The following is a 13,272-nucleotide window of genomic DNA, read 5'->3' on the forward strand; positions in this document are numbered from 1 at the left end:
AGCCATGAGAATTCCTGAGGTTGTAGAGCAGCCCAGAGGGTGGGCAGGGAGATACAGCAGCGCGTGAGGTTGGGAAACAGAAAATGTTGTTAACAAGGCTGTGACAAGTGTCAGTCTTTAAACAGAGAGGAAGGATTGAACATGTGACCACCTACTCAGAGGATTAGAAAGTCCTCTAACGTGTGTCTTGAAGTTATTCTCCAGTAACAGACATAAGAAATTCTCAGTACTACTTCTGCAACAGAATAGATGTTACTATCAGTGCTAGTAACTCACTGAAAACAATTTTCCTTCAAGCAAACAGCACCACCTAGGATGACAGTGAGAGTGAATCAATCTATCATAGAATAAAGATGCAATAGTGGGTTTTGAACACACAAAGTCAGCCACTTACCTGTTTCATTCTGTGACGTGAAGGGTTGTAAGGTGCCTGCACTTTTCACTCTCAAAATAATCTGTGAAGCTTGAAAATGTAGGTCTTCAGGCCCATTCAAAAGACTGAAGGGACAATAGTGGCAATGTGTCTCTGAACCCTGGTCTGTGAGACAGAGGTATCTGATAGGAGGGCTGGAAGGTGGATTTTCGCTTTTGCAGGCAGTGCAAGGATGACAGGAAACCATGGGAAAGGACCTGAATACAAAAGGTACAAAGAAAAGGTTTTTAATGTGTATGTGCACCTACACACATATAAAAGAAGCATCCAAACATTAGTAGACTTAAGGATGATAATGAAAAATCAAAATAGCAGTTTAAATGACTGTTTCCTAAGTACCAAGCACCAACCAAGAGATATAGTATGCCTTCTGCAGATACATAAGTGGGAAGACACCCTGCTTTCATGTGCAAAGCATGGGTACACATAGTGTGGAAATGTGGGAAGTCCATAATGGACTTGATCTTAAAGAAGTATCTTCACTTCTAATGGAAGCAGTCTAAGACTTAGTGTTTGTGCCTTGTTTTGTGCTGTTGTTGCTGTACAGCCTGCAAAGCAAGTGTAGTATTCTGTTACTTCAAAACAATTTAATTAAAAACATGAATACCCGATATTATGAAAATGGGATATAAATATTTTCCCTTCTTTTAGTTGATCATATTTCTCCCTTTCCTTTAGCTGTTTTTGCTTCTCCTGCAATGTTTGCTCTTTCAGCATCTCGTATTTCTTCTTTCTGCTGTGCATTTCTGTCACCCTGTTATTTTGGGTTATTGAATCAAACATCTTTCTCCTTCTGCCTTGCAGCTTTTCTCTCAAATGTGTGAGAGAAAATACCTGAGGCTTAAGATGTGTTTGCTTGCTTGCTGTATTTTAGTTCCTTGCTACTGTACTGGGAAAGGGTTCTTGACTTGAAGGTGCAATTTTTTTTGTGTACGTATCTTGTAGTGTGAAAAGCGTTTGCTAGTGGTGTTGTTTCTGTAGGTATAAATCAGGGCAGCTGTGACCTGGTGCAGCTTGTGCCACTAGTACAGCTTGTCTGGTGGCAAGCAATTGGACTCTGTCCTTAATTTCAAAGAATCTTGACAATAGAATGGCAAGTTACTTCTCTGTGCATCTGGCAGTTAACTGCCTGTCAAAACTTCAGTAACAATGCTACTGTTCCACTCAGGCTGTGCTCAGGGGAAGGAGTGCTCCAAGGCTTTGGAGGGGGATGACTCATTATCCCCACTCTCGCTTCTCACCTCAGACAGGGAACAGGAGTCCCTGATACGATCAGTGCCTCTCTCCTTAGCCATGCAAGAGTTCCTGTTACAGTCAAGAGGCACTTCACTGCCAAACCCATTACGCCTTTAATAGACAGTTAACTTCTCCATGCACCTAGTTTTTGGATATTTTTTTTGATCTTTTGGTCCTGCATTTTGTTTGTGCTGGCTGATAGGAGAAGATAGGAATTAAGAAAAAAATCTGTAATCAAGAAGAAAAAAAGCCACTTTTCCATCTCTTAGTGTTTAAACTGCGTCATGTGTTCTTGCTGAAGAGTCCAACTTTAATGAGGCATTTGAAATCACAGTTAAACTCAATTCCATTGTTAGATTAGTGCCACGGGATTATGAATTTGCATGTTTTCAATTAAATAACTCTCTTAGAACAGGTATTTTCAGGCTAACAGAAAGATTACTGCCCTTGAAGGGACTTTAGGACTGTTTAAGTACAGCATGTAGTAGCAAGAAAAAGTTACAGCATTTACATAGACCGCTTGTATCAGAAACCCAGGGGTCTCACTTTGAAAAAGCTGGGTGTGGTGTTTTTCGGGATAGCAGTGGATAAGCAGGTAATGAAAAATTAGTGTCATTTTTGAACGTGTTTGGAATGGGATGTGAGTATTCAGCGATGCCACCTAGCGGGGCAAGGAGGTAGCGAGAGCCTTAGGGGGAGGTTAGGCTTCGGAGGCAACGATTTCTGAGGCTTCTCATTTTAAACAAAAGAGAGAGAGAGAAAAATAAGTCTTTAAGTATTAATAGTATAACGTTAATGTTCGTAAATTTCAGTTCAGCAATGCTCTAGGTTTAATTTATTACTTTTCAGTTGTGTTGTCACAGTGAGATACTTTCTTCTGAAACTGACAGCTTGCTTTGTATTTCCTCTCTCATACGGTTTGGGTGTCTCGACATTGTGCAGGGTCTACTTCTGTGCACCATTTACTGCTGCGTAAGCAAGACGTTCTGATTTGTAGTAATGCCACTACACACACTGGCTTCTTCTACGTTTCATTGTTATCAAAAAGGATTGTGTACATTGGTAAAAAGGGATCAGCAGCAGCAAAAGAAGACATGGCTTCAGACTAATGCTTTGTTACAGCAACCCATGGAAATACAACAATAAGCATAACTTTGTTGGTGAATAATGATCTACATGGAAGAGAAACACACACTGGTGGGAAATCTGTCAGATAATAGTTTCCAAATTTGGAAAATCATAATATAAAGTTTCAGAAAGCAGAAGTACAAACTGAAGAAAAGATTAAATGAAATGGGTAAATAGGATAGTCTTCGCATCTACCCTGGATTGTGTAGTTTAGCCCAAATTTTGGTTTTCCTTCTGTCACCAGCAAACTGCATTTGGCCACAGAAATGAGCTGTTAACAGCTGTCCAGCTGTGTAATGAAAAAGCACTTGCCTCTGGCAGGTGTTTAGTCTATCTTCCTTCAGGTAAGAGAAATCCCTGCACTTGGAAAAAGTAACTCCTCAGAGAAGACAAATGTTCACGCATGCCAATTTTGGTAACAGTCATTACCAAATGACTTTAACTTTGAGTTTAATTCACCCCTTAAAGGAAAGTGCAACTACTTAATGGTAAAAGTAACTTTCTGTTGTGTTTGTGAACTTTCTGTCTAGGGCATGGAGTATCTGGGCACAAAAAGATATGTTCACCGGGATTTAGCAACAAGGAATATCTTAGTGGAAAATGAGAACAGAGTTAAAATTGGAGATTTTGGATTGACAAAAGTCTTGCCACAAGACAAGGAATACTACAAAGTAAAGGAACCTGGTGAAAGCCCTATATTTTGGTAAGTCTTGTTTTGGTGTATGAAATTGTGACATGTTTTCAGTTTTTACAGTTTCAGCCAATAGTTTTGCACATTGTGGAATTTTTAAGTACAAACTCAGGCCAGTTGCCCAGCGTTGTGAAAGTCACTTGCATGGGACTTTTCAACATACTTAAAACAAACAAGCCAACCAAAAAATTACCTGAATGTTGAAAAGAAATAGATGCAACATGAAAAGTATTCAAAGATAAAAGAAATCTTAAAGGGCTTGTTTCCCAGGATGCTTTAAAATTATGGACCTTTTGGTTCCCTAAACACTAGCCATTCATATTCTCTAGGTGAGATCTGTTGGGTAAGCCCTCTGTTGACCAAGTAGAGTTAAATCCCTGTTGTGGTTTAGACTCAGCCAGTAACTCAGCAAGATGCAGCCACTTGCTCACACTCCCCCTTACCCTCTTCCCCAGTGCAGAATGGGGGGCAGAGTCAGAAGAATATAAACCCCACAGGTTGAGGTAAGAGCAGTCCAATACCTGAAATAAAGTAAAATACAATGATAATAGAAAGAATACCAATAATAATAATAGGAAACAACAAGCGAAGAAATGAAAGCTCAGAAAACACAAGTGCAATACAATCGCTCATCCCCCTCTGACCGATACCCAGCCTGACCTGAGCAGTGATCTAGCCCTTCCAGGTAACTCCCCCCAGTTTATATACTGGGCATAACATGCTGTGGTATGGAATACCCCTTTAGCTAGTCTGGGTCAGGTGTCCTGTCTCTGCTTTCTCCCAGCTTCTTGTGCCCCTCCTTACTGGCAGAGCACAAGAGACTGAAAAGTCCTTGATCAGGATAAGTGCTACTGAGCACAACTGAAACATCAGTGTGTTATCAGCATTGTACTCTGACTAAATCCAAAACACAGCATTGCACTAGTTATTAGGCAGAAAAATAACTGCTACAGGTGAACTCAGGACAATCCCACAGACTGTAATTAGCAGGGACAAGATGCTGAGTTGAACAGTCAGGTAGATTTGAATGTGAAGCTTCCAGAGAAGGCCTGAGTTACTCCAAAATGCAGTAATGCTCCAATGAGCTCTGCATTGCTTGGAAGAGAAGAGCATTTTGCATAGCTTCTGAAAATGATGAAAGGATAATTACTGGCTGTAATTGACTTTCTTTCCAGGCCTTATCACATCAAAATCTTGTTTACTCACACTACAGATAAGAAAAATATTTACAGCTTTGTTGGAAGAAAAGCAGACTTGGATAGAGTTATCACTAACTGTGTGTGTTTAAGGTGGTTTATGTTTTCAGTACCAATTAACTGTTATTAAAAGAACAGTTACTTATAAAGGTAATGGAAGAAAATGAGAATGCGCTAATGTCTGTGAACAAGTAACAGTTATTTATGAAAAAAAGAAGTCTTATTAAAATAAATACCTTCAAAACTGAGATATGTTGCATAGAACGATCAATATTTCCATGTGTTATAGGTATGCTCCAGAATCTCTGACAGAAAGCAAATTTTCTGTGGCCTCAGATGTGTGGAGTTTTGGTGTCGTCTTGTATGAACTCTTCACGTACATTGACAAGAGCAAGAGCCCACCAGCTGTAAGTGCCTAGTTAATGGTTCTCAGAATTTTTTTGTCTGTTTATTTAGTTTTAAAAAAATATATAGATTGTTCCTATACGTAAATAAGTTGATATTTACTGATAATTTTCTAGAGATACCTAAATGTTTATGAGGCAGCATCCAACCAGAAGCAGCAACATGCTAAAACTTATTAGTATCAAGCCATAAGAAGGAAAGGAGATTTAAAATTATCTGATAATCTGTGCAGATCTTATCCATCCTGTAAATGCTAACTATCTGAAAAAAAATAAAATTTCTCTTTATAGACTGTTCTTATTTTTTGTGGAGAGTAGTCCCAGGTGCAACTGTTTCATTGCAACATGTCATGTATTCCGAATGCTACTCCAAACTTAAGGCTAAGCCAAACAAATATGTAAACATTAAGGTGATTTAAATAAGGTAACTTAAAGGTGTTCTGTTTTGTTACCAGAACCCAAAGTTGGCAAGTTATTGAAGTTCAAGAAAGAGAGTGGCTTTTTGCAATCTGTTGGCAGGCACCTTTAAAGACAAATTTGCAGTCAATGGAGAAAAATGCTACTTGTACACCAAACAGCAGCTCTCCAAATTGGAAACCAGATTCACAATCTTATATCCAGCAGACACAACAGAGGATTGTTGAGCCTTATATATGTGTTTGAACTGTCCTTACCCTTGGCCCAGTGTCTCAGTCCTGGCAAGTGCAGTTTTGAGAGCTGAACAGTGATAACAGGCAAAAATATATTTGGAAGATCTTTTCATTGACCTCACTGGACCCCTTAGTAATTCAGTACAATAACTAAGCTGTCAAGGAAGAATTCCCAAGGTAGGGGCAGCTCCTCCTGCATAATAACGTAAACACTGCAGACACCTGAAGTGGTAAAATGGAAAAAAAAGTGGTAGAGTAAGTCATGGGCTTGGGTGGAATATCAGTTCTGCATGTGCAGCCACCGCTTTGTCAAACTGGTTATCCTGTTGGTATGTATAAAGAAAAATGAATTCTGCCAATTAGCCGTGACATTCTCCTAGCTTTTGTAGTCTTCAGAATTATACATTGTTTCCCCAACTTTATCCGTTTGCACATTCTAACAACACTTGTTTCAGATTTTCATGCAAAGGATCATTAAAGACATTTATTTAGCATTGGAGGAAAAATAATTCCTGTGTGTCCTACTTAGAAATTATTTTCAGTTAATAGTAATGTCTGACAATCTGAGATTCTAATCTACCTTTTGGGTTATGTTGACTTTTGGATAGCAAAATTTTATCTATGTTTTAATTATGCTACTGTTTCTGGCCTCTAGTTACTGGTTAATCATTTTTAATATATCCGTATGGTATGACTTGTTTTCTGTTTCACTGTGATTTTTCCAAGCATCAAGATCTTGTTTTAATACTTCAGGAAGCTCTTCAGGATTAGCTGTGAGGTTTATCCTTTTAAAACTGGTTAATCATCTGGTGATGATCAACATTCTTTAAAATTTTTTACTTAGAGCTTCAAACTTTATATGTATCATCCTATTTTTACCCACACACACACAAAATACATTATCTTGACTTGAAATCCAAAATTTTGTCATTGTTATATACTACTCCCATTATTATAAACTCTAGTTATAAAGAATTTTTGCTTGGTAAGAGTATTGCAGCATCTTTTTTTTTCCTTAAAAGTTATTTATGACACCTTGTGTTTCAGGAATTCATGCGCATGATTGGCAATGATAAACAAGGGCAGATGATTGTATTTCATTTGATAGAGCTTTTGAAGAATAATGGACGACTACCAAGACCAGATGGATGCCCTGATGAGGTGAAGTATTATTGTATTAATATGTTATGATAGCCTGAAAGGTGTTCAGTCAGGGTGAGTACCCCAAAAGTGCAAACTCTGTTGTTAGTTCTGCTTAGATTACTGAAGTATTTATGCAAGCAGAATGACTGTGCTGTTACTTTATCAGTTGCACGATTACTGTAATTACATTTTTCTCCTGATCCTTCAGATTGCATTCCCTCAGGAGCCTAGAATGTATCTTTCTAAATATATGAAGTAGGGCTATTAGGACTGACTGCTGTACTGAAGCACTTGGGCTTTTATTTTAAAAATACTAATTTATTGAGGCAATGGGATTAGTCTACAGAACTTGTTCCGTTCTTGCTCAGAGCTGTGAACTATGGATTCTGCAGAAGTCTGTAACATTTAACGGAAGTATCTTGATATCTACATAAGTTTCTCCACGTTTATTTCCAAGATTTGAATAACTCCTTATCTTGATTATTTTTGCTCTCTTGCTCTTCCTTCCTCAAGCACAGGAATACCCATGTTTATCATGTGTCTTACACACTGGCAAGCATTCTCAACCAAGAGCAATGAAATCAGATTTTCTATGTTCAGGGCCTTCAGATTTGTATTCATGTTCTTCACAGATACAGAAATGTGTATGTATGCAAAGCCATCCTCAGAGCACACAAATGAATTCAGTGTTCTTTGGGTTTTGCTATCACTCCAAATGTTTTAAAAAATACTTTTCATGCTACTTCTAAGTCAGAACAGGTGCACTTCAACTTGAGTCAGACCTTTTAGGGCTGGGCAGGTGAATCAGTAGGGAAAGAATGTAATTAAAATAGTTATGCTTTTTAACATGTGCAACTTCCAGCTCAGATCTATTGCTTGCATCCCTTTGGAATCAAGCACACTTGTTAAGAAATAACCCATGAAAAACTAGAAATAGAGGAGAGACAGGGGGCAAGTGGTCTAGCAGAGAAGAGAATAGTCAAGATGAGGCAGGGAAGCCACACGGGAAGAAGTCTCTGAAGTAACCTTTCTTCCATTATGAGTACCAGAGTTGTTGAACTGTAAAGGTTTGGCTTTTTGTAAATAACCTGAATGTCATATATAAAAGATAATACATAATCTGTGTTACGAAAGCTATGCAAACTAATGCAAAGGTTCCAAAATCTGACATTTCTTCATATACCAAAGCAAGATGGAAAAGTTTCTCTTTTGTTAGAAACTGCTCTCCCAAATTCATTCTGAAAGGCCAGTCATCACAGGTACTAAATCTTCCAGATGTCTGTAGTTTACAAGCTGCTTGAGACTTGGATCTAAAGCAGCTTGATCGATGCAGGAGTTTCAGATCTGCTGGGGAAAAAAAAAGGAACTTATACTACCTTTTTTTTGCTGTGAGCTGTGCAGATCGCTCTTAAGCAACATGTAAAAAGTTGTTGGAAATATGAGAAATTTTCTGGCTTCTTTCCAATTATACATGAAGAGTAATAGAGAATTACATATCCTGATTCAGAGAAGTGTATGTTAATGTTGCTTAACTTCTAACTGCTGTCTTTGTTAATCTGATTTTGGTCAGACTGGTAAAGCATTTGTAATTTTAAACATTCTTGAGCTTTCCAAAAAATAAGAGCAAGCAAGAAGATAAAAACTCAGCAAAATAACAAATGTCTTAAAAATTTCAGAATCTAGCTGAGTGAATTTCTATACTATTAAAAAAAAAAAAAAAAATCTGTTATAATAAAGGCTTTTGCAGAGCTTGCTATCCTCACTTCTTGCTGTCATTGGGATCAAGCCAGGTAAACTGAGAGGTATAGCAAGACTTCAGGCACACTTGCACTACACTGTTGCTGGGAAGCATAAAGTTAAGTTGGATGGTCTTTGGACCAGTTCAGGGTAGCAACTATTTGTAGCATCTGTTTGCCTACTTCTGATTTTCTTCGTTTCTTCTCCAGATTTATGCCATCATGAAAGAATGCTGGAACAACAATGTTACCCAGCGACCCACGTTTAGGGATCTTGCTCAACGAGTGGATCACATAAGGGACAACATGGGTGGATGAGAAGACTGTCCCTCCTTCAGATGATATGTTGGAATGCAGAACAAAACATTGTTTTGTTGGTCTGCTGTGTATAATTGGCATATGCATGACATGTGTATCTCATCTTAGCTGAATGTAAAATCTGTGTGGCAAAGTTCCTATCTTAATCTGCATAGTGAGGAATCCTGCTGGTTTTCTTTATCAGGATGTTACTATGAGAATATGTTGAAATTCTCAATGGGGAGAGAGGAATTATTTTTCTAAGTAAAAGAATCTAATATATGGTCAGTCTAAAATACCATTATTTGCCTTACTTGGCAGTGAAAAAAAAGAGGTGACTTAAAATATGGTGAGATTGCAAGGTGAAAAGCCCAGTGTATTTCCTTGTTGAAATGGAGATGCACAGAAAAGACTTCTAGTAAAGTCTTTTCATGCTGGATGTATAGTGACTTGGTACCCTGGTTTGTGTGTTGCACAAGGTCTTGTGTTTGTTAATACAGTTTTACCATTTTTTTCATTGTTGATGCAGAAATGGCTTCTCTGTATAATAAACCGGAAGTGGTTGTGTAACCCACAAACTTTCAATGTGCGTGTCTGAATCAGTTATCAGCCAGCAATATATGCAAAGAGATGTACTAGGCTGGGTGATGTACTGTAAGTATTTGGAGTGGAAGGGAATAAATTGTTCCTAATTTGGAGAGCCAGAAATCCTGCTCACCCGTGTGAAAATTTTAATTTAAAATGAAAAAAAAATCAAACATGTTATCCAGTTTTTCTTAGTCTTCTTTTTCTCAGTTGAGTATTAGATTCCCTCTGTAAAACTGAACATACAGTGATGACAAGTAGAAATTAAGCCATTTTGTACAAGGCAGTATGTTCAGTTTGTTTCTGAAAAAGCTAAAGATACTGTTTTAAAATGCTGCTCTTTCATTCTTCCCATTCTTGTAATTTTCATGCAGCTGTAAATGTATCTGTAAATTGGGACCTTTTTTACAGCAGAATGAAAAATCTAGAAAATGCCCTCAATTTCACAGTTCCTCACTTTGCTGTTAGATAGTCACACCTTCCCTCCAATACAAAAAAAAAGAATGCTTAAGGCTCAGTATCTGAACGGCCAGTCACAACCACATCAAGTCTGTTTTGTAATGAAGCGGCCCAAGTCACCTCCTTTTTCTTTCCCTGGTAATACCCAAAATGCGAGTATTTGAAAGGAATAATTAGAAGTGCAATTTCTTCACACTTGGTGGAATGCAAGGACATGAGCCCAGTTAGTGAGAACTGGAAGGAGGTCAGAGCTACCTTGAGCAGATTACTTTATGCTGTAAAATACAGCTTTTGAAATAAGTCTAACAAAAATTTCTGGACAAATGTTTGGTTTTGCCTCCAGGCATAAAACTTGGGGATAATCTCATATCTCAGAGCAGTGAAGTTGCAGGTTTTGTTTATTTTTAATTCAAGTAATCTCGGTGTTGTTGTTGTTGGTTTTACTTATTCTTAAGCATAATTGTTTGCAAAGTACAATGCTTGTTTTTCTTGGACTTTTGCTGAAAGAAGTTCAATTAAGGGGATATGCAACTTAGCAAACTGACCTGATATCTAGATTTGTATTTAAAAATGAAGTGTTCACTTACACAATTTGTGGCAGTTAAGTCAGTGAAACATAGTTACTTTCACTGTGGGTCCTCCTTAAGATGTGTGATTAACTACATCCATCTTGTCAGAAATTTAAGTACCTCAATTAAAAAAAAAAAAAAAAATAAAAATCCATACTTAGTGTAATGGAGTGCCAGTATAACAATGTTTTGTGCCACTATGATGTTTCTCTCCCACAATTACTCATACAAAATTACTATTTTATAATATGGGAGATTGCTAAATACAGAATGCTGCCCATTGTGTCTAACAATATTTCTGTTCATTTTCTTGCCGCCAAGCACTTGCATAGACAATTTTAAAAACTAATTTCATGATCAGTTTTTAAGCTGCAAAGATCTTTGAAGTGCTTTGTTCAGTGTAACATCTGTTTTCTCCATTTCTATATATTGCTTTGAGGATTTTAAATTTTGTGCAAAAAATGTCTTTGCATTTGTAGTCTAAGTTGTATGTACGAGTTTTTTATAACAAAAGATGATAAAGCTTTAAAGCATTGAAACAGCATTTTAGCTGGATAACACATGCAGGAATTATGTAAAATTTGCAGTGTATGACACTCAGTAGCTAACTGGTTTCCAATATATAGTAGACTAAATATAATTTATGTAAAAATCTCAGGGAAGCTCATGTAATCCAATGAAGAAATCTTCCAGTCTGCTATTTTTGAAGTGAATAAAAAGTCTTTTTCTTGTTCTACTATAGTAAGACTGATTACATAGTTTATTTGATTGTATAAACATAGTGATGAACTCAAGGATCATTTTAAAGTGTTTTGTGGAATTTTTTTTTTTTTTTTGCTTTAACACTTTATATTTTTTAGAGAAAGCCATACCTTCACACTGCATTATAATTTTGTGCTGTTGGCCAGGAACATAGACTTTTATTACAAGCCTGTTTGTGCAAAGGGCTTGATCATTTGGTATGAGTATTTTTATCTGGGTGAATAGGACCAAGTAGTGCTTAGGACACTGGGGAGATGTGTGATCATCTGCAGGGTCAATTTTAGCTCCTGGAGGAGACAAAATGGTGTTCTCAAAAAACTCTTTGGGATGTAAATGCAGTGATTTTGCTGTATTTGCTATTGCAAATTGTAGTAACCCTTGTTAAAAAATAAACAAACAAAAAAAAAAACCCAAAGAAACCCCACACCACCAAAAAGCACTGCATTTTGAAAGCTCTCAGATAGCTCTACAGTAGTGTTGAATAATGCTGTATCTATATGTAGTCTTTGTATTAACAGACTCAGTTCTTTGTTTTAAATACTTTCTTCAGTTGGCATTGCATTTGTCATACTTTAGTGTAACCATGCTACTCAAAATGCTGTGATTTTTTTTTTTTTTTGGTAAAAAAATGCTGGTTTGTGCATACATGGCTGCTGCTATGATGTAGAATTAAAATACGAACTACTGCTTTGCACTTGTATTTGAAGTGAAAGAATTTTTCTCTAAGTGCACAACATATCCTATATTATTCTAGATCTCACAGAATATCTGCAAACAAGTATTGTTTAGTGTAACATTGGTTTGTTCTCTATCAATATAAATACGTGAAGCTTCAAAATGTGTTCTAAAATAGATTGTACAGTCTTGCAACTGTCATGTGATAAGCCAGAAAAAGAATGAATTTTCAGGAAGAGAATCCCACATTCTTGTTGTCAAGTCCTAGTGTTGATTAAAAGCTTCCAGTTAATTGTTACTAAATGTACAGATGAATGTAACTGTAAAAATATAGGGTTCTCCTCCCTCACTCCCCTCCCCCCTGCCCCGAAATTAAGTTTTTAGTTGTTGCATTTACTTGAGATGTTGACCAACTGCCTTGAAATGTGTGGGAAGAAGTGGTACTGTATGAAGTATTAAGAAATGTAACTCTTGTGTAAAGAAGGCAAGATTCTAAGGAATGTGTGAGCACAGGTATCTGCAGGATAAGTGTTCTGAGAGCAAAAGTAGAAGCATAGAAGAGCAAGAAGAATGATGGAAAAAAGCCGATGTTCAACACTGAAGAGCTCTCTGGAATGTGAAATGCACAGTGAATTATGAAAAACTGATGTCTACTGGAAATGCCATACCATGAAAAACACGCACTAACGTATTTCTGAATCGTGTATTGTCTGCCTTAAACATAAAATGCTCACAGAGACCTAACCCAAGTGAAAAATACAAGAATTACTATACCAAAAGAAACTCCTTAAGGTTGTGCCATGCCAGACAGCAATTCTGAAAAGATGTTTGGCTAAGAAGTGTTCTTCTGAATTTTGCTTTTTGATTAAGACATTTACAATACATTATATTAAAGTAGGAAAAGTCCTTTTAGGGAGGGGGTGAGGGGAAAGAAGAAACCTTCTACTTATGGTTACACTGCAAAAGTTCGAGCACATCGTTTATGGAAGAGAACATGAAAGGGGTGGTTTTTTTAGGAAACTGTGTATTGATACCTGGAACTTAACTGTGCATTTGTTTTGAGTTTGGATAGTGAAAATAAAATAACTAAATACAATGAATGGCAAATGCCTGCCAAGATGTTCTTTTATACCTAAAAATAGTTACTGGTGTTTAAATCTCTACTGAAGACAGCTGGTTTGTTTAAAGGGGTAGACTACATGACATACAACAGTAGGATGGGTACTTCTGATTTTTGTCCTTTTCTTTAAGATAATTACTTTGGAAAGAAGAAGCATATCCTTTTTCTGTCAGTATTTAGAGAGTAGC

The 13,272-nt window shown here is 37.0% G+C and overlaps 1 protein-coding gene across 10 annotated transcripts in view; it reads left to right on the forward strand.

Moving 5' to 3' along the window:
- The window catches only part of JAK2 (Janus kinase 2), a 95,440-nt gene extending 82,376 nt beyond the window's left edge, over positions 1–13,064 (forward strand). For all 10 annotated transcript variants that reach the window (XM_061356402.1, XM_061356407.1, XM_061356406.1 and 7 more), the window contains 4 exons: positions 3,328–3,500; positions 4,974–5,091; positions 6,786–6,899; positions 8,828–13,064. In XM_061356402.1, the coding sequence (XP_061212386.1) occupies positions 3,328–3,500; positions 4,974–5,091; positions 6,786–6,899; positions 8,828–8,935 (513 nt within the window). In that variant the 3' untranslated portion in view covers positions 8,936–13,064. The remainder of the gene's footprint in view (positions 1–3,327; positions 3,501–4,973; positions 5,092–6,785; positions 6,900–8,827) is intronic.
- The last annotated feature ends 208 nt before the right edge of the window (positions 13,065–13,272 follow it).

Source organism: Neopsephotus bourkii, unplaced genomic scaffold (assembly GCF_033783945.1).
Source record: "Neopsephotus bourkii isolate Nb327-2 ecotype Australia unplaced genomic scaffold, CSIRO-AGI_Nbou_v1 NB_851, whole genome shotgun sequence".
Lineage (NCBI taxonomy): Eukaryota > Metazoa > Chordata > Aves > Psittaciformes > Psittacidae > Neopsephotus > Neopsephotus bourkii.